Source organism: Oncorhynchus keta, unplaced genomic scaffold (genome assembly GCF_023373465.1).
Source record: "Oncorhynchus keta strain PuntledgeMale-10-30-2019 unplaced genomic scaffold, Oket_V2 Un_contig_16909_pilon_pilon, whole genome shotgun sequence".
In the NCBI taxonomy this organism is placed as follows: Eukaryota; Metazoa; Chordata; class Actinopteri; order Salmoniformes; family Salmonidae; genus Oncorhynchus; species Oncorhynchus keta.
The window spans coordinates 1-25,974 of record NW_026280185.1 but is presented as its reverse complement, the minus strand read 5'-3'; the positions used below and the strand labels follow the sequence as shown (position 1 = coordinate 25,974).

Sequence of the window (25,974 nt, the reverse complement as noted above, 5' to 3'; positions counted from 1 at the left end):
ACACCGCCGTGATATTACAGTAAGGCCCGAGATGACAAAAAGACAACAGTCACAACGGCGGCGAAATATACTGAACAAAAATATAAAAGCAACATGCAACAATTTTCAATGATTTTACAGAGTTACAGTTCATATAAGGATATCAATCAATTGAAATAAATTCATTAGGACTTAATCTGGATTTCACATGACTGGGCATGGGTGAAGCCATGGGTGGGCTTGGGAGTGTGTAGGCCCACCCACTGGGGATCCAGGCCCACCCACTGGGGATCCAGGCCCACCCGCTGGGGATCCAGGCCCACCCGCTGGGCAGCCAGGCCCACCCGCTGGGGATCCAGGCCCACCCACTGGGGATCCAGGCCCACCCACTGGGGATCCAGGCCCACCCGCTGGGGATCCAGGCCCACCCACTGGGGATCCAGGCCCACCCACTGGGCAGCCAGGCCCACCCAATGGGGATCCAGGCCCACCCACTAGTCAGCCAGGCCCACCCGCTGGGGATCCAGGCCCACCCACTGGGCAGCCAGGCATAGCCAATCAAAATGAGTTTTTCCCCACAAAAGGGCTTCATTACAGGCAGAAATACTCGTCAGTTTCATCAGCTGTCTGGGTGGCTGGTCTCCGATAATCCAACAGGTGAAGAAGCTGGATGTGAAGCTCCTGGGCTGGCTTGGTTAGACTGGTCTGCGGTTTTGAGGCTAAAACACTAACCACTTTAATAATGTCTCTGTATCTTGCATTACTCATCCCAAAGGAAGAAATGGCTTGGGGGTGACCAGTGAGATATACCTGCTGGGGCGCGTGCTATGGGTGGGTGCTGCTATGGTGACCAGTGAGCTGAGATAAGGCGGGGCTTTACCTAGAAGAGAAGAGACTCGTAGATGACCTGGAGCCAGTGGGTTTGGTAACGAGTATGAAGCGAGGGCCAGCCAACCAGAGCGTGCAGGTCGCAGTGGTGGGTAGTATAATGGGGCTTTGGTGACAAAACGGATGGTACAGTGATAGACTGCATCCAAAGTGTTGAGTAGTACACACCTTTAACAGTACAACCATCAAGATTAATTGTCAGATCCAACAGAAGATATCTTTGTTTCATGGTACTTAAACACTAGCATCTCTGTTATGTCCGAGTTTAAAAGTGAAAATATTGTCGCCATCTACTTCCTTATGTCTGAAACACAGGCTTCCAGGGTAGGCAACTTGGGGGCTTCACCATGTTTCATCGAAATGTACAGCTATGTGTCGTCCGCAGAGCTGTGAAAGTTAACATTATGCTTTCGAATGCCATTGGCGTTGTCCTTTCATGAGAAGGTCTCCATTACAGTGGAAGTCATGTTGGTGCACCCAATAGGGCTTCAGCAGTTGAGGCAGTTCTGGGCCATCCCTTTTTGCATCTGTTGGCAGATGTGGTCTTGTTGTTGCTCCTCTGCAATCTGCTGCAGTTTGGTCTGAGATGCAGGTGGACTGTCCCTTATTGCATTAATGGATACCTGTACCTCCCCCTCTAGACATTGCTCCTCCTCTGATAATGGACGTTTAATTGGGGCCCTAGAGAGTGCATCTGCTGTGATCAGTTCCTTCCCTGGCACATACACCATCTTGTAGGTGAACCTCAGTAATCTGAGGCGGAAGCGCAGAACTCTGGGAGGCAAGTCGTCCTGGGCTTTTGTCCCTAACAGAGCCAACAGTGGTTTGTGGTCAGTCTCTGCTGTAAACTGCAGGCCAGTAAGGTATTGGCTGAGCCTTTCACATGCCCATGTGATAGCCAACGCCTCCTTCTCCACTTCAGCATACCTTTGCTCTGTGTTGGATAAGCTTCGGGAGATGTATGCTATTGGATGACACTCCATGTTGTCCTGCATCTGTGTGAGGACCGCCCTTAGCCCAAAGGATGATGAATCTGTGTGAGGACCGCCCTAGCCCAAAGGATGATGCATCTGTGTGAGGACCGCCCTTAGCCCAAAGGATGATGCATCTGTGTGAGGACCGCCCCTAGCCCAAAGGATGATGCATCTGTGTGAGGACCGCCCTAGCCCAAAGGATGATGCATCTGTGTGAGGACCGCCCTTAGCCCAAAGGATGATGCATCTGTGTGACCGCCCTTAGCCCAAAGGATGATGCATCTGTGTGAGGACCGCCCTTAGCCCAAAGGATGATGCATCTGTGTGAGGACCGCCCTTAGCCCAAAGGATGATGCATCTGTGTGCAGGACCCCATGGCCCAAAGGATGATGTCATCTGTGTGAGGACCGCCCTTAGCCCAAAGGATGATGCATCTGTGGTTTGGTCCGTAGGGACATCTGTGGAGGAACTTAGCCCAAAGGATGATGCCATGCCTATCTGTGTGAGGACCACCCTTAGCCCAAAGGATGATGCATCTGTGTGAGGACCGCCCTTAGCCCAAAGGATGATGAATCTGCTGATACTTTTGTCTTAGCGTGGGGACGGTACTGGGCCAGCACTCTCTGTGAGGCCAGATCTCCTTTGCTCTTGTCAAACGCTACATGTTGCATGTGACCCCATGGACCAGTCATTCTCGGTGGCTAGTAAGTCTCTGAGGTTTGGTTGTATCTGACAACTGTGGGAGGAACTTACCCACATATGTGGCCATGCCTAAGAAGGTTCTGACTTCAGCCACATTCTCATGTCTGGGTCATATCTGCTGATCATGGCGCTGATCTTCTGCTCTGGTTCTGCTCTGTCCCTTACATCATGTTCTCTATTCCAGCTGCACTGATTTTGTGTCCCATCAGAACAAGATCATGTTCTCTGTGCAAATCATGTTCTGTGCATTTTCTGCATCATGTTCTGTGTCATCATGTTCTGCCAGTTCTGCCTGTCCCATCAGTTCAGATCATGTTCTGCTCTGTCCCTTCCATCATGTTCTGCTCTGTCCCTTCCATCATGTTCTGCTCTGTCCCTTCCATCATGTTCTGCTCTGTCCCTTCCATCATGTTCTGCTCTGTCCCTTCCATCATGTTCTGCTCTGTCCCTTCCATCATGTTCTGCTCTGTCCCTTCCATCATGTTCTGCTCTGTCCCTTCCATCATGTTCTGCTCTGTCCCTTCCATCATGTTCTGCTCTGTCCCTTCCATCATGTTCTGCTCTGTCCCTTCCATCATGTTCTGCTCTGTCCCTTCCATCATGTTCTGCTCTGTCCCTTCCATCATGTTCTGCTCTGTCCCTTCCATCATGTTCTGCTCTGTCCCTTCCATCATGTTCTGCTCTGTCCCTTCCATCATGTTCTGCTCTGTCCCTTCCATCATGTTCTGCTCTGTCCCTTCCATCATGTTCTGCTCTGTCCCTTCCATCATGTTCTGCTCTGTCCCTTCCATCATGTTCTGCTCTGTCCCTTCCATCATGTTCTGCTCTGTCCCTTCTGCACACGAGTACATCGTCCGCGTGGACTATGATGCCGCTCAGCCCATCCAACAGCTGGGACATGGGTCTTTGGAAATGCTCAGGACCGGAAGCGATTCCAAATGGCAAAACGTTAAAACAGTAACGGCTAAACGGTGTTATAACGTTGTGAGTGCCCTACTCTGTGATGACAGTGGTATCTGCCAGAAACCTGAGCGGGCATCCAGCTTTGTGAAGACCCTGTGAGCCATCCAACTGAGCCAGTGACTGCTCCACTGATGGTATGATGTGTCTCTCTCTGCAGAGTGCCTCATTCAAGTGAGTCATGTCCACACAGATCCTTACGTCCCCATTGGCTTTTGAGACCACTACCATCCCTGCACACCAGTCTGTGGGACTCTCTGTTTTAGACACCGCCCCAATGTCTTCCATCCTCCCCAACTCTTCCTTTCCTCTGGCCAATAAAGGGACACCCGGCAGGGGGGGGGGGGCATAGGGGACAGCATCCTCTTTCAGGCAGATTTTGTAGTCACCTGCTATCCTTCCTAGACCAGAAAACACTTTTGGGAATTTCTTTTTGAAAACCTCACCTGGGTCCTCCAGTTCGCTCACTCTCTCAATGAGTTGCAAAGCTTCAATTGCTGGCAGCCCCAGCAACGGTCTGGCTAGAGAGTCAATGACGAAGACAGGCTGGATGGCACTTTTGTCTTTACTCTCCAGTTTAATCACCAAGTGCCCTACCACTGGTTAAATGTTATTACTGGGCCCATACAGTTTTTTGTTTGTAGAGAGCAAAGGGCCATCTCTGCTATAGCTATACAGCCTAGTTGGGACAGCTGTCACTGCTGCCCCAGTGTCTAGTTTAAATGACACAACCTCCCCATTGAGTTTAATGTCTGAATGCCAGCCAGCGTTGTTTTCCTTTACTTCTCCCAGAAAGATGCTGTCCTGCTTGTACCTCCTCTGAAACCTCATGCATTTGCTTTAATCGACAGACAGCTGAAAAGTTCCTCTCCTGTGACATTTCCTGCATTCCGCATCCTTTGCAGGGCAATCTTTCCATCTGTGGAAAGGAGATTTCCCACATTTGCGACAAACACTTGAACTGGCTACTGGTGCTGTCTGTGGTTGTTTTCTCCACGTCTGTCTCTGTTCTGTGTTCCCCTCCGTTGTTTTAGCTCTGTATGAAAATGCATGTATTTCCTCACTCTCTTCGTTCTGCAAGGCGCTGCTGTCGCGCGGAATCGTCTGCTGGCTTTTCACTGTCTCACTCTGCCTAACCTGGTTTACAGCTTTGGACAAGGTAAACTGGGCATCCAACTGTGACTTTTCAGAAAGTGATATATTTCTTATTCCCACTATAATCCGATCTCGGATCAGCTCTTCCCTGAGCGCGCCAAACTGACAATGTTCTTCTAGTTTGTGAACAGCTGTGATAAAACTGTCGGTGGTTTCACCCTGCTCCTGTATATTAAACCTAGCTCTCTCAAATATAATTTGCGTCTCCCTACAAAATGCGTTTCAAAACAGTCTTTCAAACGGCACTGTAGTTAAGTTTCTCTTCCTCGGTCAACGTTGAAGCATTTAATATATCCTCGGCTTCATCACCCATAGAGTAGATCAGTGTATTAACTTGAAATGCCTCATTTTTCACGTTTAACCCTGATGCTACCCTGTACCTTTCAAAGCACCTGGTCCATTTCAGCCAGTTTTGAATGTCCATACAATCAAAATTCTCCGGGGGACTAATGCCAAATCCGCCAGCACAAGCCACTGGCCTGTCCGTGTTTGCGCCAGAGGCCGTTGAACTTGGAGTCGCAAAACCCTGAAATCCCGCCAGCTTCTTCCTCTTGCAACATGTTGCTTAGCAGTAACTTAGTCCTTGCTCGTTAGCGAGCAAAATAATGACATGCGCTGTTTTATCTCCAACACTGTGCCCTCCCTGCTTTGAAACAGCCTGAATGTATGATTTACTTGGTACGTCCTTCACGTTGATGTTAATTTTAAAACCCCTTCTGACATCATTTAGTATTATTTAAAATAAGGACGCACGACAACGAGGTTCTAGCTCCAGCCTGTTTACTAACCTAAACCTCGCATGTCATACATAGGTACGGATACCCCCAAGGGACATCCTACTACAGTTTGAACCCTAGATTATGCTGTGACCCTAGGTTATACTTGAACCCTAGGTTATACTTGAACCCTAGGTTATGCCAGGAACCTAGGTTATGCCAGGACCCTAGGTTATGCTTGAACCCTAGATTATGCTGTGACCCTAGGTTATACTTGAACCCTAGGTTATGCCAGGACCCTAGGTTATGCTTGAACCCTAGGTTATGCCAGGAACCTAGGTTATGCTGTGACCCTCGGTTATGCTGTGACCCTAGGTTATACTTGAACCCTAGGTTATGCTGTGACCCTAGGTTATGCCAGGACCCTAGGTTATACTTGAACCCTAGGTTATACTAGGACCCTTGGTTATACTTGAACCCTAGGTTATACTAGGACCCTTGGTTATACTTGAACACTAGGTTATACTAGGACCCTAGATTATGCATAAACATTCTTACTCAAAAATCTACTCCAACAACACATTGCTGTCACCATTTTTATTAACTCTAGTTGGGGTTCAGCAATAAATTCAAATGGACAACATATATAAACATCAACAGTTAATACAAAAACTCCCGGGCTAAAATGTAAACTCAACTTGAACGGGGAGCCGAGCAGAATCATTTCAGTTTGAGACAGAAAAAAATATGATTTGTTAGACATACAAGATACTAGCCTGGGTAGCAGTCTAGTTGTGCTTACATTCCACACAGTATCCAGTTTTCTAATTATAATATGCCAAACATGGCATGGAGAGTGGAATGTTAGCACAAAACAGGTCTGGATGTCAGGCTAACAGGTCTGGATGTCGGGCTAACAGGTCTGGATGTCAGGCTAACAGGTCTGGATGTCGGGCTAACAGGTCTGGATGTCAGGCTAACAGGTCTGGATGTCAGGCTAACAGGTCTGGATGTCGGGCTAACAGGTCTGGATGTCGGGCTAACAGGTCTGGATGTCGGGCTAACAGGTCTGGATGTCGGGCTAACAGGTCTGGATGTCAGGCTAACAGGTCTGGATGTCAGGCTAACGGGTCTGGATGTTAGGCTAACGGGTCTGGATGTCAGGCTAACAGGTCTGGATGTCAGGCTAACAGGTCTGGATGTCAGGCTAACAGGTCTGGATGTCGGGCTAACAGGTCTGGATGTCAGGCTAACAGGTCTGGATGTCGGGCTAACAGGTCTGGATGTCAGGCTAACAGGTCTGGATGTCAGGCTAACAGGTCTGGATGTCGGGCTAACAGGTCTGGATGTCAGGCTAACAGGTCTGGATGTCAGGCTAACAGGTCTGGATGTCGGGCTAACAGGTCTGGATGTCAGGCTAACAGGTCTGGATGTCGGGCTAACAGGTCTGGATGTCGGGCTAACAGGTCTGGATGTCAGGCTAACAGGTCTGGATGTCGGGCTAACAGGTCTGGATGTCGGGCTAACAGGTCTGGATGTCGGGCTAACAGGTCTGGATGTCGGGCTAACAGGTCTGGATGTCGGGCTAACAGGTCTGGATGCCAGGCTAACAGGTCTGGATGCCAGGCTAACAGGTCTGGATGTCAGGCTAACAGGTCTGGATGTCGGGCTAACAGGTCTGGATGTCGGGCTAACAGGTCTGGATGTCGGGCTAACAGGTCTGGATGTCGGGCTAACAGGTCTGGATGTCAGGCTAACAGGATACCCACATTTGTCATTTAAAATGAACTGGTCATGGTTGGTAAGATTGCTGACAAGTCTTTTAAAACCAGAGATCAAGAAGACACCTGATCCAATGCCTTCCGATGGCCCCAATGAGAGGAAGTCGGCGATACAAAGTTGTATTTACAGCTGTTTGTCTCTGGTAACTTCAGTCCCCTGGTCCCAAATCCCTCCCTAGAACTGCCAACATGGTGAGGGCCAAAGAGACAGGGTGGGTAAGTATTAGGGATGGACTGATTGTGTGGTACGTAGCGATTGCCGACAGAGACGGGCTGGATTTGTGTCTCCTGGTGTTTCTTCAGACTGGTCAACTGGGCCAAGGCTTTACCTTACAGTGTGATTATGGCTGTGTGTCTCCTGATGTTTCTTCAGACTGGTCAACTGAGCGAAGGCTTTATCACACATGCGGCACTGGAACGGTTTCTCTCCTGTGTGGGTCCGCCGGTGGTTTTTCAGGACATTACCGTCAGCAAACCTCCTCCCGCAGTCAGGGCATTGGTACGGTTTCTCTCCAGTGTGGATTCGCATGTGGCTATTGCAGTGGCCCTTCCTTGTGAATCTCTTGTCACAGTAAGTACAGCAGTAAGGTTTCTCACCCGCATGAATCCGGAGATGAAGTTTTAAACTCCCTGCCAGAGAGAAACTCTTCCCACACTGAGGGCAAAGGTAAGGCCTCTCTCCAGTGTGTTTCCTCTGATGAACAAGTAAATTACCTTTATTGGAAAAGGTCTTGTCGCACTGGGAGCAGTGGACCCGGCTAGGGTGGGTCCGTACATGATCCTTTAGAAGAGCCTTGGTAGAGAACACCTCCCCGCAGTGGGGGCATGGAAGAGGGTCTTGGTGCCTGTGGATGGGACCCAGTGTCTCCCCCTTATGGTTCTCCTGGTGATGCCGTTGTAACGTTTTTGTATGACGGAACTTCATCCCACACACCGAGCAGTGGTAGGGTTTCTCTTCTGTGTGAGTTCTGATGTGTTTCTTTAAATTTCCACGATCACTGTAACTGTTTCCACACTGAGGGCAGGAGTACGGTTTCTCCTCAGAATGGATTCTCAGGTGTCTTTTAAGACTGGCGGCCACAGGGAATCCCCTTCCGCATTCAGAGCACACATGTGGGTTCTTCAGAGGATCACTTGGCGGGTGCCTTGTTTTTATGTGCGATTCCAGTCTTGCTGCAGTTATGAAGCTCTTCTTACATTGACCACAGCGGTGAGGGTGATCTGTGTGAAAAACCTCTCGGTGATATTCAAGGCTTTGTTTTCCAATGAATTGCTTCCCACAATCAGAGCAGAGGTAAGGTTTCACTTTGGGGTTCCCTGTGTATTGTTTAACAGCATGGGACCTCATGTGTTTCTTTAAGTTTCCAGAATCATTGTAGTCTTTCCCACAACGAGGACAAACAAACGGCTTCTCCCCAGTATGAGTTCTCTGGTGTCTCTTAAGATTGCCGGCCTGCGTGAATCTCTTTCCGCATTCAGAGCACATGTAAGGTTTCTCTCCAGACAGACACAGTAAATGTGTTTTCAGATTGGTAGCTGTGACAAAATTCTTCCCACAGTGATCACAGATATGGGAGCCAGGCCTGTCTCCTGAGAGTTTCTCTCCCGTCTGTGTTGTCTTGTGTATTATATGGCTACTCTGCCCCGGTGTCTTCCTGCAGTCGTCGAGCCGTACAGACACCCTCTTCAGACCACACAATAAGGCCCTGCTGGGAGAGGCATGACCCGGAGACTCTGGGAGAGGGGAGAGGGGTGGTGGAGGCTTTTCCTGGAAATCATAAAAATAGAGAATCAGGGTGAGAAACACTCTCGTACTTGTCAAGGAATTGTGAAGTCTCAAAATGTAGCCTAGTGGTTAAGAGCATTGGACCAATAACCGAAAGGTTGCTGGTTTGAATCCTCAAGCCGACTAAGTGAAACATCTGTCAAAGTGCCCTTAAGCAAGGCACTTAACCCAAATTGCTCATGTTAGGGGGCGCACAATTGGCCCAGCGCCGTCCGGGTTAGGGTTTGGCCGGGGTTAGGCCGTCACTGCAAATAAGACTTTTGCTCTTAACTGACTGTCCTAGTTAAATAAATGTAAGTCTCTCTGAATAAGAGTGTCTGCTAAGTGACTAAAATGTTTTTTTTTGTTTTTTTAAAGGTGATCTCAAAGGTCTTTCCTTGATTCCCATCATCTTTGATTACTTGATCTTCTTAAAATACATTGGAGGATAAAAGTCCCAAGAGGAGGAACCTCAGATATTCTCCTTCAATGCATTTATAGGAGGTCAAGGAATCAAGGAAAGACTGTTGAGAAACAAAACACTTTCTGACTGGGAAATACTCACGTAACTGTGGCTCTCTGGAGCTGAATCTGCCTCCAGTCCATTGCTAAGCAACCCAGCTCCTCCCTCTTCATTCCAATCTTCATCGCAGTCGACAGCATCATCACCACATTGGCTGGGATGCAAGGGTTCCGCTGTCAGTCCGTTGCTCGGCAACCAATCCCTGTCCCCCTTGTTGTGTTCTTCATTCCGGTCTACGTCATCTGATTGGCCGGGACTCATGAGTGCACTGCTACCCTCCTCCTGTGTCCTCCTGATGTCCTCTTTCAGTTGGACTAACCAAGACATTCCCTGCTCCTCTGATTTCATTGACTCCGTATTGTCCCACATTTCCTCCATGACTTTACGCCTTAATAAGCGATGATTCATCCCTTTAATTTCAGGGCCATCCATTCCACAACGTTCACACATGTAGCGTAGATTGTCCTCAGTTAAATTCCATAAACTCTTTTCGATTTCATCCATCAACGTTTCCTTCTCTGAACTGAGTGGATTCATATTGTCCTGCTCGTGTGGCAACAACGACCATGCAGTCAATGGCAGGACTTTAGAGTACCTGTAAAAAAAATATTTACCCATCAAAACACTCATCTGTAATTTCATGTCATTATTAACTGATATTTAAACCATATAACCAGCCGTTTTGAGATCAGCCTGGAACGTAGCCATTCCTCTCATGAGTTAGCTGGCTAGCTAGTTACTTAGCTATTCTATTCATGTTCAAATCAATCCCAACATTGGAGCAAATCAGTCGGGACGTAATTAGCAGGCATAATAAACCCAATAGCTGTTATAGTGTGGACTGTAAGATTGGGTTTATCTTAGTCCACGCCACAACAACTATAGCTTGATAGCTAGCGGTGTACAAAGCAGCTAACGTTAGCGGAGCTAGCTAGATCAGCGTGGGCTAACTTAGCAAGCTATCCATGTGGACCTAGCTAGCTTACGACTACATGGTTCCGGCTATGCCTATCGACAAAGCGAATATAATTTCGCTATATACGCATACGAAATACCTGATTACTCTAAATATATTTTATTATATCGTCTGTGACTTTCCTTCCGATGTGTTCTGATGTATACCTTTTGACCTCGGGGAACATGTCGATGGCGTCATATCCGGTATGCTAATAAGAAATCCTTCTAAATAAAAGCCCTTATTTCAAGACTTGACATTTCTTCAAACCTTCACACCCACTCCATCCCTTCTCTCTCTTCCGGTGAATGATAGGATAAGTTGTACCAGACAGTAGAAGCCAGCTCCTCATTAAATGACCGAACCATGTTATTAACAATCACCTGTTTATTAGGTGGACATGATAAAGACAACACAAGACATCATGTACCTAGAACCAGGGGGTGAAATTCAATTTGTTACCGGTATGAGTCCTACCATGTTTTTATTTACTTGTCTATTCATAAAATGACATATAAATGCATAGATTACACATAGTGAAAACATGTTTTTAGAAATGTGTTCAAATTTATTGAAAAATATTAAAATACTGAGATATTTTGTTTACATAAGTATTCATACCCCTGTGTCAATACTTTGTAGTAGCACCTTTCTGGGTGAGTCTCTAAGAGCGTTCCACACCTGGATTGTGCAACATTTGCCCATTATTCTTTTCAAAATTCTTCAAGCTCTGTCAGATTGGTTGTTGCTCATTGCAAGACAACCATTTTCAGGTCTTGCCATATATTTTCATATACGTTTAAGTCAAAACTATAACTCAGCCACTCAGGAACATTCACTGTCTTCTTGGTAAGCAACTACAGTGTAGATTTGGCCTTGTGTTTTAGGCCATTGTCCTGCTGAAAGGTGTATTCATCTCTCAGTGTCTGGTGAAAAGCAGACTGAACCAGGTTTTCCTCTAGGATTTTGCCTGTGCTTGGCTCCATTCTAAAACTCCAGTCCTTATCGATTACAAGCATACCCATAACATGATGCAGCCACCACTGTGCTTGAAAATATGGAGAGTGGTACTCATTAATGTGTTGTATTGGATTTCCCCCAAACATAACAGTTTGTATTCAGGACCAAAGGTTCATACAGTGCCCTCCACTAATATTGACACCCTTGGTAAATATGAGCAAAACGGGCTGTGAAAAACATTTATTTGCTGTTTATCCTCTTGGTCTTTCATTCAAACATTCACAAAAATCAAACCTTTAATTGAAGTAAAATGATTTAAAAAAAAACGTGAAATAAATGAATTATATATTTTTCTCTAAAATATGTGTGCCACAATTATTGGCCCCTTGAAATTGTTATGAGTAAAATCTAACTGACGTATCTTCCCATTCATATGCTACATTTAAGATAACCTGGGTGATTAGGAACACTTAAGAGGTAAGCTTCCTGTTTCACTGGGGTATAAATATGTGGTGACACACAGGCCAAGTTCCCATAGTCAACCATCACCATGGGAAAGATCCGAGAATACAGTAATGAATGATGTGCGACAAAAGGTTGTCATGCTGAACAAATCAGGAAATGGCTGTAAGAAAATAGCTCAACGGTTGAAAATGCCCATTTCCACTATCAGGGCGATAATTAAGAAGTTTAAAGCAACTGGAGATGTTAACTAATCGGCCTGGAAGAGGACGTGTTTCTATATTGACCCCACACACAGTGAGGTGGATGGTTCGAGTGGCCCAAAAATGTCCAAGGATCACAGCTGGAGAAATGTAGACGTCAGAAAGTCTCCAAAACTACGATCAGACGCCACCTACTGTACATAACCACAAGATGTTTGGGAGGGTTGCCATGAAACCACAAACAACAAACAGCTGTCATCAAACAACAAACTCAAGCGCCTACAGTTGGCCAAACGTTACTGGAACTTTCAGTGGGACCGGGTTCTATGGTTCTATACTAGGTTCTAGAGCTTTTTGGAAACAATCACCAGAGGTGGGCTTGGCGTAGACAGAAAGATATCAATGCAGAAAGTACCTTATCCCCACTGTGAAGTCTGGTGGTGGCTCTTTGATGTTCTGGGACGGTTTTTCTTCCAAAGGCCCAGGACTAATTGTTAGGATACATGGTATCATGGACTCCCTCGTGTACCAGCAGATATTAAATCAAAACCTGACTGCCTCTGCTAGGAAGCTTAAACTGGGCCTTGGTTGGATCTTCCAGCAGGACAGTGATCCAAAGCACAACTCAAAATCAATACAAAAATGGTTCACTGACCACATAATCAAGGTTTTGCCACAGCCATCAAAGTCCCCTGACTTAAACCCCATAGAAAACCAGTGGGATGAGTTAAAGAGGAGAGTCCACGAGTGTGGACCTGGGAATCTGAAGGATCTGGAGAGATTCTGTATGGAGGAATGGTCTCAGATCCCTTGCCATGTGTTCTCTAACCTCCTTACCCATTATAGGAGAAGACTCAGTTGTTGCACAAAGTATTAAATGAAGGGGTGCCAATAAATGTGTCACACATATTTGAGAAAATATTTGTTTTATGATTAGAATTTATTTTTTCTTTCAATGATTTTTTTCTTTAATTAAAGGTTCGATTTTTGTGAATATTTTGAATGAAAGAGGATAAACAATAAACTTTTTTTTCACAGCCCGTTTTTCTCATATCTACCAAGGGTGCCAATATTAGTGGAGGGCACTGGAGCTTTTCCAAATGCTTCCATCCTCAGTTTTCTCCTATCACAGAGTTGTCGTCAAGGCAAAGGGTGGCTTCTTTGAAGAATCTAAAATCTAAAATCTATTTAGATTTGTTTTAACACTTTTTTGGTTACTACATGATTCCATATGTGTTATTTCATAGTTTTGATGTTTTCACTGTTATTCTACAATGTAGAAAATAGTACAAACAAAGAAAAACCCCTTGAATGAGTAGGTGTTCTAAACCCTTGAATGAGTAGGTGTTCTAAACCCTTGAATGAGTAGGTGTTCTAAACCCTTGAATGAGTAGGTGTTCTAACCCCTTGAATGAGTAGGTGTTCTAAACCCTTGAATGAGTAGGTGTTCTAAACCCTTGAATGAGTAGGTGTTCTAAAACCCCTTGAATGAGTAGGTGTTCTAAACCCTTGAATGAGTAGGTGTTCTAAACCCTTGAATGAGTAGGTGTTCTAAACCCTTGAATGAGTAGGTGTTCTAAAACCCCTTGAATGAGTAGGTGTTCTAAACCCTTGAATGAGTAGGTGTTCTAAACCCTTGAATGAGTAGGTGTTCTAAAACCCCTTGAATGAGTAGGTGTTCTAAACCCTTGAATGAGTAGGTGTTCTAAACCCTTGAATGAGTAGGTGTTCTAAACCCTTGAATGAGTAGGTGTTCTAAACCCTTGAATGAGTAGGTGTTCTAAACCCTTGAATGAGTAGGTGTTCTAAAACCCCTTGAATGAGTAGGTGTTCTAAACCCTTGAATGAGTAGGTGTTCTAAATCATTGAATGAGTAGGTGTTCTAAATCCTTGAATGAGTAGGTGTTCTAAACCCTTGAATGAGTAGGTGTTCTAAAACTTTTGACTGGTTATTTATGTACACCATATACACACTACACTGCCACACAAAACCCTCACACATTCACAAACACAGACACTACATAGGCACGCTGCTGTTCTTTAATTTACTTGTATGCAGCCAGCAGCATACCACTGCAACATACAACCCTGCATACCACTGCAACATACAACCCTGCATACCACTGCAACATACAACCCTGCATACCACTGCTGGCTTGCTTCTGAAGCTAAGCAGGGTTGGTCCTGGTCAATTCCTGGATGGGAGACCAGATGCTGCTGGAAGTGGTGTTGGAGGGCCAGTAGGAGGCACTCTTTCCTCTGGTCTAAAAAAATATCCCAGTGCAGTGATTACTTGATTACCCTGTGACACTGCCCTGTGTAGGGTGCTGTCTTTCAGATGGGATGTTAAACGGGTGTCCTGACTCTCTGAGGTCGTTAAAGATCCCATGGCACTTATCGTAGGGGTGTTTACCCCAGTGTCCTGGCTAAATTCCCAATCTGGCCCTCAAACCTTCACGGTCACCAAATAATCCCCAGTTTACAATTGGCTCATTCATCCACCTGCCTTGGGTACCTCCTCTCCCCTGTAACTATTCCCCAGGTTGTTGCTGCAAATGAGAACGTGTCTCAGTCAACTTACCTGGTGAAACAACGGATCAATAAATAAAATATTATCTATTATCTATCCTGATGCTTAGTCACTTCACCCTGCCTTCATATATACAGTATCTACCAAGTACCTCTGCACATTGATCTGGTACTTCCTGTATATAGATCTGGTATCTGGTACTCCTGTATATTGATCTGGTTTGGGTACTTCCTGTATATTGATCTGGTATGGGTACTCCTGTATATTGACCTGGTATGGGTACTCCTGTATATTGATCTGGTATGGGTACTCCACATATGATCTGGTATGGGTACTCCTCCATATTGATCTGATCTGGTTTGGGTACTCCCCTGTATATTGATCTGGTATGGGTACTCCCTGTATATTGATCTGGTATGGGTACTCCTGTATATTGATCTGGTATGGGTACTCCTGTATATTGATCTGGTATGGGTACTCCTGTATATTGATCTGGTATATTGATCTGGGTACTCCCTGTATATTGATCTGGTATGGGTACTCCCCTGTATATTGATCTGGTATGGGTACTCCCTGATATTGATCTGGTATGGGTACTCCTGTATATTGATCTGGTATGGGTACTCCTGTATATTGATCTGGTATATTGATATAGATCTGGTATGGGTACTCCTGTATATTGATCTGGTATGGGTACTCCTGTATATAGCTCGACATTGATCTAGTACTGTGTTAGTTCCTATTTTATTTTTGTATTATTATTTTTAAACTCTGCATCTTTGGGAAAGGTTCGTAATTAAGCACTTCACTGTCAAGTTGTATTCGGCACAAGTGATAAATAAAATTAGATTTTCACATATATTGATCTGGTAATAATTCCAGCATCCAAACAGCACAATTTGAAGAATATAAAGAGTTACTCAGTCGTGGTCATGAGGCCCAGGACGCCTGTAGCCTGAATTGATGCATCCACTGTTGTACGTGCTGCTTCGGCAACATTTTAGTGTTCTCGCGGGATTACAATGCAATTTTGAGGGTTTTACTGCCAGTTTTCAAGTCAAATCACTCATTTTCATGCAGCTGACATGCAGTATTGTTAAATAATGGTATAATTTTCTTGGTATTTCTTAGAAATGATTGTGATTGGTTCACATTTTACCGGTACGGTGTACCCCCACTATGTATTTTCCGGGTACCAGAGCACACCGGGTCGCGGTACCAGAGCACACCGGGTCGCGGTACCAGAGCACACCGGGTCGCGGTACCAGAGCACACCGGGTCGCGGTACCAGAGCACACCGGCTAACTTTGACCCCTGCCTAGGACCCTTATTTATGCATAAAACTAACTACTCAAAGAATTAGAATAATAATAATTACCCCAACAACATATCATTGTCACAATTTTATTTCCACCAGTTGAGGTCATGAATTTGATACACTTTTTAAAATGAACAACATATCCAAATATCAACTGTGAATACAAAAACTCTGGAGATTAAATATGAACTTTGAGCAAAATAATTATTTTGAGACAGATGGACAAAACACCATTCTATTCCAAGCTCTATATACAGCATATTCCTCAATGACTGCAAACCTGCCTCAATTAAATCATAACAAATTAAAATATAATATAATAATATAATAAAATAAAATGGATCCTTCAATTCATTTCCATCTAGTTAATCTACAAGGGAATGGACAGGTTTAAGCAAGCTTAGCATTCACTGAGTGCATGGCAGGTTGGGTTTTGGGACAGACTGAGTCTAGGTTCCTGTCCCAATACGTTAGAAATGCATCCTTCCTATCTGGGACAGGTAACAGATAGGTTACCGGGTAACAGATAGGTTACCGGGTAACAGATAGGTTACCGGGTAACAGATAGGTTACCGGGTAACAGATAGGTTACCGGGTAACAGATAGGTTACCGGGTAACAGATAGGTTACCGGGTAACAGATAGGTTACCGGGTAACAGATAGGTTACCGGGTAACAGATAGGTTACCGGGTAACAGATAGGTTACCGGGTAACAGATAGGTTACCGGGTAACAGATAGGTTACCGGGTAACAGATAGGTTACCGGGTAACAGATAGGTTACCGGGTAACAGATAGGTTACCGGGTAACAGATAGGTGACCGGGTAACAGGACACCGGACAACTTGGTAAGGTGTAAACCAGGTTACCATTGAGTCTGTGATGGGTAGGGATAAGGGACATGCTGATTGGGTGGTGGGTAGGGATTAGGGAGTCTTGGGACAGAGACAGGCTGTGTTTGCCTGTGTGTGTCCTGATGTTTCTTCAGACTGCTCAACTGAGCGAAGGCTTTATCACACAAGCGGCACTGGAACGGTTTCTCTCCTGTGTGGGTCCGCCGGTGGTTTTTCAGGACATTACCGTCAGCGAAACACCTCCCGCAGTCAGGGCATTGGTACGGTTTCTCTCCAGTGTGGATACGCAGATGAAGATTGCAGTGACTCTTACTTGTGAATCTCTTGTCACAGTAAGTACAGCAGTAAGGTTTCTCACCCGCATGAATCCGGAGATGAAGTTTTAAACTCCCTGCCAGAGAGAAACTCTTCCCACACTGAGGGCAAAGGTAAGGCCTCTCTCCAGTGTGTATCCGCTGATGAACCAGTAAGTTACTTTTAGTGGAAAAGGTCTTGTCGCATCGGGAGCAGTGAACCCGGCTAGAGTGGGTCCGTAGATGATCCTTCAGAAGAGCCTTGGATGAGAACTCCTCCCCGCAGTGGGGGCATGGAAGAGGGTCTTGGTGCCTGTGGATGGGACCCAGTGTCTCCCCCTTGTGGTTCTCCTGGTGATGCCGTTGTAACGTTTTTGTATGACGGAACTTCATCCCACACACCGAGCAGTGGTAGGGTTTCTCTTCTGTGTGCGTTCTGATGTGTTTCTTTAAATTTCCACGATCATTGTAACTGTTTCCACACTGAGGGCAGGAGTACGGTTTCTCCCCAGTATGGATTCTCAGGTGTCTTTTAAGACTGGCGGCCACAGGGAATCCCCTTCCACATTCAGAGCACACATGCGGGTTCTTCAGAGGATCACTTGGCGGGTGCCTTGTTTTTATGTGCGATTCCAATCTTGCTGCAGTTATGAAGCTCTTCTTACATTGACCACAGCGGTGAGGGTGATCTGTGTGAAAAACCTCCCGGTGATGTTCAAGGCTTTGTTTTCCAATGAACTGTTTCCCACATTCAGAGCAGAGGTAAGGTTTCACTGTGTGTTGTTTACCCATGTGACTTTTGATGTGTTTCTGTAAGTTTCCAGAATCACTGCAAGCCTTCCCACAATGATGGCAGACGTACGGTTTCTCCCCAGTATGAGTTCTCAGGTGTCTCTTAAGACTGCCAGCCTGATGGAAGCCCTTTCCACATTCAGAGCACACATGAGCTTTCTCTGCAGTCAAGTTCTCTCTCCTTCTCTGCAGGGACTGCATGTGTAGTTTTAGACTTCTCGCTGTGGTAAAATTCTTACCACAGTGATCACAGATATGAGAGCCATCTCCGGAGTGGGCTTGTTTGTATTCCTTAGCATTACGAACGCTCTTCTGATAGGCAAGTCTCTTCACAATGACCTCCTCTCCTGGGTGAGTTTTTCTGATGTGTCTCTTTAAGTTTCCAGAATCAGTAGAAGCCTTCCCACACAGAGGACAGACGTACGGTTTCTCCCCAGTATGAGTTCTCAGGTGTCTCTTAAGACAGCCGGCCTGTGTGAAACTCTTTCCGCATTCAGAGCAGACGTGTGGTTTCTCTCCAGACAGACACGGTAAATGTGTTTTCAGATTGGTAGCAGTGATACAATTCTTCCCACAGTGATCACAGATGTGGGAGCCAGGCCTGTCTCCTGAGAGGGTTTTGTGTTGTTCAGCATTAGACCAGCTGTGGGGTTTCTCTCCCGTCTGTGTTGTCTTGTGTATTATATGGCTACTCTGCCCTGGTGTCTTCCTGCAGTCGACCAGCCACACAGACACACTCTTCAGACCACTCAATAAGTCGCTACCGGGAGAGGCACCGGGGACCGCTACCGGGGACTCTGGGAGGGCAAAGGGGGGCAGGGGAGGTTTGTCCTAGAAAATCATAAAAAATAGAGATGGAATGAATCAAGGCGGGAAACACTCTCCAGCCAGTCAAGTCATTATTGCAGAGAAAATCAAACGTCTTTCCTTGATTCCTCTCATCTTTCGATTACTCGGCATCCTTCTTAAAATACATTGGAGGATAAAGAGAAATAACCTAGAACCTTCTCCAATGCATTTGTAGAAGGAGGTCCAGGAATCAACGATGAGAGGACTCAAGGAAAACTGAAACACATTTCAAGCAGAGGTCGCATTAACGCCGTTCTTCACGCATAAAAGGAGGGATATAAACGCAGAAAAAAATATCTTGTTTTGCGTTTTTCTTTGTAAAACTTCAGTAGGTTTCCAAATCATGAATTTAAAAAAACGGACACATTTTTTTCGTGCTTCAAGTTGCACTTCTGCAATCGGATGAAATATCTTCGCTCTCGTCTTGACCAATTACATTCCACCATTCTGACTGCTGTGAGCTTCAGTTCAGTTCCAATGCTTAAAGATCAAAGCAAAACATCAGGAAATGTATCTGGCTCCATTCTTTCTATGATAAACATTATCAATATGTTGGCCGTGCATCGTTTTGGTCAAATATACCTTGTTTTTTTTTAGTGTAAGCTCATTTACTTGTGTGGCTGCTCGCCAAATAGCTTCAGTTGGCATCTGATGAAATGCACGTGAACTAAAACTGTAGTTGCATGTCTATTGATCACTCTCTATTGATCACTCTCTATTGATCACTCTCTATTGATCACTCTCTATTGTTGCATGTTTATTGATCACTCTCTATTGATCACTCTCTATTGATCAGTCTCTATTGATCACTCTCTATTGTTGCATGTCTATTGATCACGATCACTCTCTATTGATCACTCTCTATTGATCACTCTATTTTTGCATGTCTGATCACTCTCACTCTCTATTGTTGCATGTCTATTGATCGATCACTCTCTATTGATCACTCTCTATTGATCACTCTCTATTGTTGCATGTCTATTGATCGATCACTCTCTATTGTTGCATGTCTATTGATCATCACTCTCTATTGATCACTCTCTATTGATCACTATGTTGACGAAAAAACACTGAACTTTCAGTATAAAAAGCAGGGGAAATGGTTTAAAACACTTTATGGTCTGTGTTTTAAAAGAATGCTGATTTCTCAAAGCTAATATTTAACAGGAATTTAAGTACTCACCTCTCTCACTCTCTGCTCTAGTGTGTGTCTCTCTGGAGACAACTCCACCTCCAGCCCATCGCTAGCCATCCAATCCCTGTCCTCCTCGTCCCAGTCTACAGCGTCATCGGATTGGCTGGGACTCATGGGCTCCGCCTTCAGTCCGTTGCTAGGCAACCAATCCCTGTCCTTAACGTTGCAGTCTACAGCATCATCGTCATCATCGTCGTCATCAGCACCATCGTCATCGGATTGGCCGGGACTCATGGGCTCCGCCTTCAGTCCGTTGCTAGGCAACCAATCCCTGTCCTTAACGTTGCAGTCTGCAGCATCATCGGATTGGCCGGGACTCATGGGTACAACGCCACCATTCTCCTGTATCCCTTTGAGGTCCTCTTTCAGTTGGAGTGACCAAGATGGTCCCTGCTCCTCCGATTTCATTGAATCCGTATTGTCCTGCATTTCCTCCACATTCCCTGTAGGGATGCTCCTCTGAGTGGCGAAACTCTCCACAACCATCTCTTCTACTGGGTGAGTTCTTCTCATGTGTTTCCTCAAGTTTCCACAGTCACTGTAGTCCTTTCCACACTGGGGGCAGACGTACGGTTTCTCCCCAGTATGAGTTCTCAGGTGTCTCTTAAGACTGGCAGCCACAGGGAATGCCCTACCGCATTTAGAGCACACGTGTGGGTTCTTCAGAGGATCACTTGGCGGGTGTCGTGTTTTTGTGTGTGATTCCAGCCTTCCTGCAGTTATGAAGCTCTTCTTACATTGACCACAGCGATGAGGGTGATCTGTGTGAAAAACTAGCCGGTGATGTTTAAGGCTTGATTTTACAATGAACTGTTTCCCACAATCAGAGCAGTGGTGAGGTTTCACTGAGGGATTCACTGTGTGTTGTTTAACAGTGTGCGATCTGATGTGCCTCTTTAATTTACTCTGGTCTGGTGTGTTGCTAAGCAACCCAGCTCCTCCCTCTTCATTCCATTCTTCATCGCAGTCGACAGCATCATCATCACATTGGCTGGGATGCAAGGGTTCTGCTGTCAGTCCGTTGCTCGGCAACCAATCCCTGTCCCCCTTGTTGTGTTCTTCATTGTGGTCTACATCATCTGATTGGCCGGGACTCATAAGTGCACTGCTACCCTCCTCCTGTGTCCTCCTGATGTCCTCTTTCAGTTGGACTAACCAAGAGATTCCCTGCTCCTCTGATTTCATTGACTCCGTATTGTCCCACATTTCCTCCATGACTTTACGCCTTAATAAGCGATGATTCATCCCTTTAATTTCAGATCCATCTTTGCCATGACGTTCACACAGATAACGTAAATTGTCCTCAGTTAAATTCCATAAACTCTTTTCGATTTCATCCATCAATGCTTCCTTCTCAGAACTCATTTTGTCTCAGCAGAGTTAGAATGTTTTTTTTTCTGTTGTTGTAAAAATAAAAATAACAACTTGTTATTGAATGGAGCCTCACTAGTGTGAGGTGTGTCTCTCACCTGTGTATTCACAGGTCTCCTATATCTCCTGCCACACTGGGAGCCTCGGGAAGTGCTGCATTATGAGTCTCTGTCAAAGACAAGTTATTTCAGGGTCCGATCTTCTTCCTGTCACCAGAACAGTGGAATCACCTGTGGAATCCCTTGTGAGGTCATCTGTGGAATCCCTTGTGAGGTCACCTGTGGAATCCCTTGTGAGGTCATCTGTGGAATCCCTTGTGAGGTCATCTGTGGAATCCCTTGTGAGGTCATCTGTGGAATCCCTTGTGAGGTCACCTGTGGAATCTCTTGTGAGGTCACCTGTGGAATCCCTTGTGAGGTCACCTGTGGAATCCCTTGTGAGGTCACCTGTGTAAATAGGACATATGGTGTAAAACAAAAACATTTTATACAGACGTGCATTATGTATAGTGACATTCTATATTTGTCAAGTCCGTGAAACGTTGACTTTTAATTTACTGTCACTATTTCATTTTAACTTAATAGAACAATTTAAGAAAACAAATATTAATGACAAAAATATATTTGTAAGGTATACATGAAATGTCAAGGTTCCCACGACGAGGGCTTGTATTTTGAAGCTAACTAACGTTAACTAGAGTAACACGAACATTAGGTACAACAGTAACTCATTGATTATATGTACAGTCACTCTGCCTTTATTTACCAAATAGAAAACTATCGTCGTTTTACTCCTTCGTCGACTCTGTTTGAGCAGAGCTTCAAATGAGTTCGCAGGAGCTATTAGCTAGCCAACAGTACCGAGCTAAAAATGTATCTGTCTGATGATGAAACGTTACCTAGCTAACAGTTATGTAACCGTAAAGACTAGCTAACGACACCGTTTGGACAAAGCCAATACCTAATGTTTTAATGACCTGATTTATTTAAACATGTCCCCATTCTCCCCTCACCGTTAACGCAATCAAAGACTGGCCATATCCAAACTATGTGGAATGGCGTCCAGTGACGGCATCAACTTCCGAGTTAGCTGCTGCCCCGGAAGTAGTTCGAGGTGGTTCTGTCAACATTAGCTAGCCTGCTTAGATAAACCTTACTCAAAAGCATTGTAGCTATAGTTATTTACAAATATATCTTCACTATAATTGGCGTAGATTATTTCCATCCTGTGATAACGTAGATATGGAACTATTAAACCAGACAGACGTGAAGTTAAAAACGACAAGTTAAGCTAACATTATTAGCTAGCTAAGTACCGTTAGCTAGCTCAGTATGCTATGCTAACTTAGCCTGCTATCTATTTTTGCAAAACAGCTGTGATTTCTCTTAGCAAAGCAACATTTGAACTGATTGCTTGCTACCAGAACCACGTTTTCTCGGCTATTTTTTTGTTGTCGCTTCGGCTCACACAATGTATGAGGTGAGAAGTGAGCTTAAGCTAGCTAGTTGCCCTGAAACTAAAACATGTTTTGCTTGAGCCCAAAGCCATATATACACCAGGTATAGATATAGCTGGTTAGATAGTTATGTAAATACATAGGTCTGCTTTAGTAAACTCCATTGTCAATGTTTTGTTCAAGGTTAGCTTGTCATTTTTAGAAGTTGATATACATTTGTCAAGTAGTAAGGACTATTTTATCAAGTCAGTTCGTTATTAAGATCAAAACCAATGACATGACATTATCTTCTAGGCCTATCTCTGACTGTACTTTTTAAAATCAGGATTTTGATGAACCCCAGCCAAACCTACTGGTTCCTGACTGTGTCCATGGTGACCAGAGAACCAGCGGACAAGAGATGGTTCCTAGGAGCCTTGACAACTTCAGTGACTTTCTAAGATTGAGAGGTAAGTCGGGTTGAGATATTTCCATTCACTTTAGTAGGTGGAGGATGAGGCAGACTGAATGTTTAAACGATCTGACTGTGTTGTTTAGGTACAGTTTTAACAAAACAGTGCAACACTTACACAAGCTGGGATGTACTCACCAGGAGCCTAATGACCGTAACAGGGAAAGAGACTATAAGAAACACTTCTTTTTGTCTGCTTCAGTGTACACTACTGAATACACCCCTTTGGTTTCCACTCGAGCAATCCTGATCAGACTCTTCCTATATCCCCACAGGAGAGACAGGAGAGAGTTCCAGCCGTCACTCTGACAGTGAGGGGACAAGTTCTACCTCAGGAGAACCTGAACAACAGGAGGACAATCAGACAGCCAAGAACACACACAGCTGCAGAGAGTGTGGAGAGGAGTTCCCTACCCAGCATTATCTAAGAAAACATCGTAACACAACACACACAGGAGAGAAGAAGACCAGTCCCAAACCCAGGAAGAGCTACAGCTGCCTGGACTGTGGAAAGGAGTTCCCATGTCCATCTAAACTACAACGACACCTTCTGACTCACACAGGAGAGAGGCCCTGCTTCTGTTCTGACTGTGGGAAGAGTTTCACTCGGGAGGAACATCTGAAGACACACCAGCGGTTCCACTGTTCTAATGGGGAGGGCAGTCCCTCTATATCGGGAGATCCTGAACAGGCAAAGAACTGCTGCCTGGAGTGTGGAAGAGAGTTCTCTAGCGCTTACAAACTACGCAGACACCTGCTGACACACACAGGAGAAAAACCTCACTCTTGCTCCGTGTGTGGGAAGAGTTATACTTATCTACACACCTTGAAATCACATGAGCTGAAACACACCGGGGAGAAGTCTTACAAATGTTCCGTGTGTGAGAAGAGCTTCAACCAAAAGGGAAATTTGAACCAACACATGCTCGTGCACACTGGTGAGAAACCTTTCTCCTGCTCTGTCTGTGGCAAGTGCTTCACCCAGAAAGCCAACCTGACTGCCCACCAGCTCTCCCACACAGGAGAGAAACCTTTCTCCTGTTCCGTCTGTAGGAAGGGCTTCACTCAGAAAGCATATCTTAAACAACACCAGAAACTGCACACTGGAGAGAAGCCGTACGCCTGCTCCGAGTGTGACAAGAGGTTCACCTTCTGTACATCCTTGAAAAGACACCAGCTGCAACACACAGGAGAGAAACCGGACTCGCTAAGTTTGAAAGAAATACACCAGCAATCGCACGGCAAAAAAGTCGAGGAGAGTCTCTCGGCATCAGCAGCAGAACCTGAACAACACCAGGAGAATCACAAAACTAAGACGTCGTCTCACTGCTGCTCAGAATGTGGGAAACATTTTAAAAATTCATCGTCTCTACACATCCACGTGAGAATCCACACGGGAAAGAAGCCATACCCCTGCCCCGACTGTGGGAAGAATTTTGCTACAAAAATAAGTTTGAACTTGCACCAGAGGTCACACACAACAGAAGCAGAGAAACCCATCCACTGTGAGGAGGAGAACACATCACAGGGGCAGCAGATGGTATCTGATAACCTACAGGACCTCTGTCAAACACTGGGTCTGAAGGCTAAAGTCGAAGAGGAGAAGGAAGAGGAGAAGGAAGAGGAGAAGGAAGAGGTGGAGGAAGAGGAGGAGGAGGAGGATGGAGAAGGGGAGACGGATAATGCAGAGGAAGTTGGAGGGCTGATTAATTCTGATGGAGAAGAAGTTGACTGGGATTCTGTTCAACATAGTAAGTGGAGGCAGAACTCTGACTGTTCTTTAGTTGACTGGGGTTCTGTTCAACATAGTAAGTGGAGGCAGAACACTGACTGTTCTTTAGTTGACTGGGGTTCTGTTCAACATAGTATGTGGAGGCAGAACACTGTTCTTTAGTTAACTGGGATTCTGTTCAACATAGTAAGTGGAGGCAGAACTCTGTTCTTTAGTTGACTGGGGTTCTGTTCAACATAGTAAGTGGAGGCAGAACTCTGACTGTTCTTTAGTTGACTGGGGTTCTGTTCAACATAGTAAGTGGAGGCAGAACTCTGACTGTTCTTTAGTTGACTGGGATTCTGTTCAACATAGTAAGTGGAGGCAGAACTCTGTTCTTTAGTTGACTGGGGTTCTGTTCAACATAGTAAGTGGAGGCAGAACTCTGACTGTTCTTTAGTTGACTGGGGTTCTGTTCAACATAGTAAGTGGAGGCAGAACACTGTTCTTTAGTTGACTGGGATTCTGTTGAACATAGTAAGTGGAGGCAGAACACTGTTCTTTAGTTGACTGGGATTCTGTTCAACATAGTAATTGGAGGCAGAACTCTGTTCTTTAGTTGACTGGGGTTCTGTTCAACATAGTAAATGGAGGCAGAACACTGTTCTTTAGTTGACTGGGATTCTGTTCAACATAGTAAGTGGAGGCAGAACTCTGTTCTTTAGTTGACTGGGGTTCTGTTCAACATAGTAAGTGGAGGCAGAACACTGTTCTTTAGTTGACTGGGGTTCTGTTCAACATAGTAAGTGGAGGCAGAACTCTGTTCTTTAGTTGACTGGGGTTCTGTTCAACATAGTAAGTGGAGGCAGAACTCTGTTCTTTAGTTGACTGGGGTTCTGTTCAACATAGTACGTGGAGGCAGAACACTTGACTGTTCTTCAGTTACACAGTAATAGTCTGACTCATTATCTAACCGGGGGGTTTTAAGGAACTCAGTCCGGCTTTAAACTTACTCTTGAAAGTTGTAATAGTAGAATGTACAAGGTGCAACGTAGAAATTGGGTAGTTCATCGTTCAGTTCCTCTTGTCATGTCAGTCATTACAGACCTTAGAGAGATATATATAACTGGTCT

At 45.2% G+C, this 25,974-nt stretch overlaps 4 protein-coding genes and 1 long non-coding RNA gene across 7 annotated transcripts; 3 read left to right on the top strand and 2 right to left on the bottom strand.

The window, feature by feature from the left end:
• The first annotated feature begins 2,193 nt into the window (after positions 1–2,193).
• On the top strand, positions 2,194–7,351 carry LOC127919528 (uncharacterized). The gene is made up of 6 exons (XM_052503194.1): positions 2,194–2,381; positions 6,266–6,546; positions 6,589–6,840; positions 6,883–7,008; positions 7,072–7,113; positions 7,335–7,351. The coding sequence occupies exons 1-6, from the start codon at positions 2,194–2,196 to the stop codon at positions 7,349–7,351; spliced, it is 906 nt and encodes a 301-aa protein (XP_052359154.1).
• Positions 6,283–10,680, bottom strand: LOC127919529 (gastrula zinc finger protein XlCGF26.1-like). Of its 3 annotated transcripts, none has more exons than XM_052503197.1 (3): positions 10,566–10,680; positions 9,486–10,038; positions 6,283–8,923 (listed from the first exon to the last, which is right to left on the bottom strand). In XM_052503197.1, the coding sequence occupies exons 1-3, from the start codon at positions 10,583–10,585 to the stop codon at positions 7,481–7,483; spliced, it is 2,016 nt and encodes a 671-aa protein (XP_052359157.1). In that variant the 5' UTR covers positions 10,586–10,680; the 3' UTR covers positions 6,283–7,480. The 3 variants fall into 3 exon arrangements, with proteins under 3 accessions (XP_052359157.1, XP_052359158.1, XP_052359156.1); XM_052503198.1 differs by having other exon boundaries at positions 10,499–10,584; XM_052503196.1 differs by lacking the exon at positions 10,566–10,680 and having other exon boundaries at positions 9,486–10,558.
• Positions 10,681–15,943: 5,263 nt separating this feature from the next.
• LOC118379356 (zinc finger protein 16-like) lies at positions 15,944–22,247 on the bottom strand. The gene is made up of 3 exons (XM_052503195.1): positions 21,989–22,247; positions 19,841–21,525; positions 15,944–18,639 (listed from the first exon to the last, which is right to left on the bottom strand). The coding sequence occupies exons 2-3, from the start codon at positions 21,215–21,217 to the stop codon at positions 16,735–16,737; spliced, it is 3,282 nt and encodes a 1,093-aa protein (XP_052359155.1). The 5' UTR covers positions 21,218–21,525; positions 21,989–22,247; the 3' UTR covers positions 15,944–16,734.
• LOC127919530 (uncharacterized) lies at positions 21,462–21,670 on the top strand. The gene is made up of 2 exons (XR_008103242.1): positions 21,462–21,568; positions 21,617–21,670. It is a non-coding gene; the product is annotated as an uncharacterized LOC127919530 (long non-coding RNA).
• Positions 22,248–22,570: 323 nt separating the features above from the next.
• Positions 22,571–24,881, top strand: LOC127919533 (zinc finger protein OZF-like; the record flags this gene model as incomplete). The annotated part of the gene is made up of 3 exons (XM_052503212.1): positions 22,571–22,702; positions 23,005–23,128; positions 23,406–24,881. Coding segments are annotated over exons 1-3 (1,609 nt in total), but the record flags the coding sequence as incomplete, so codon positions are not given.
• Between the last annotated feature and the right edge of the window lie 1,093 nt (positions 24,882–25,974).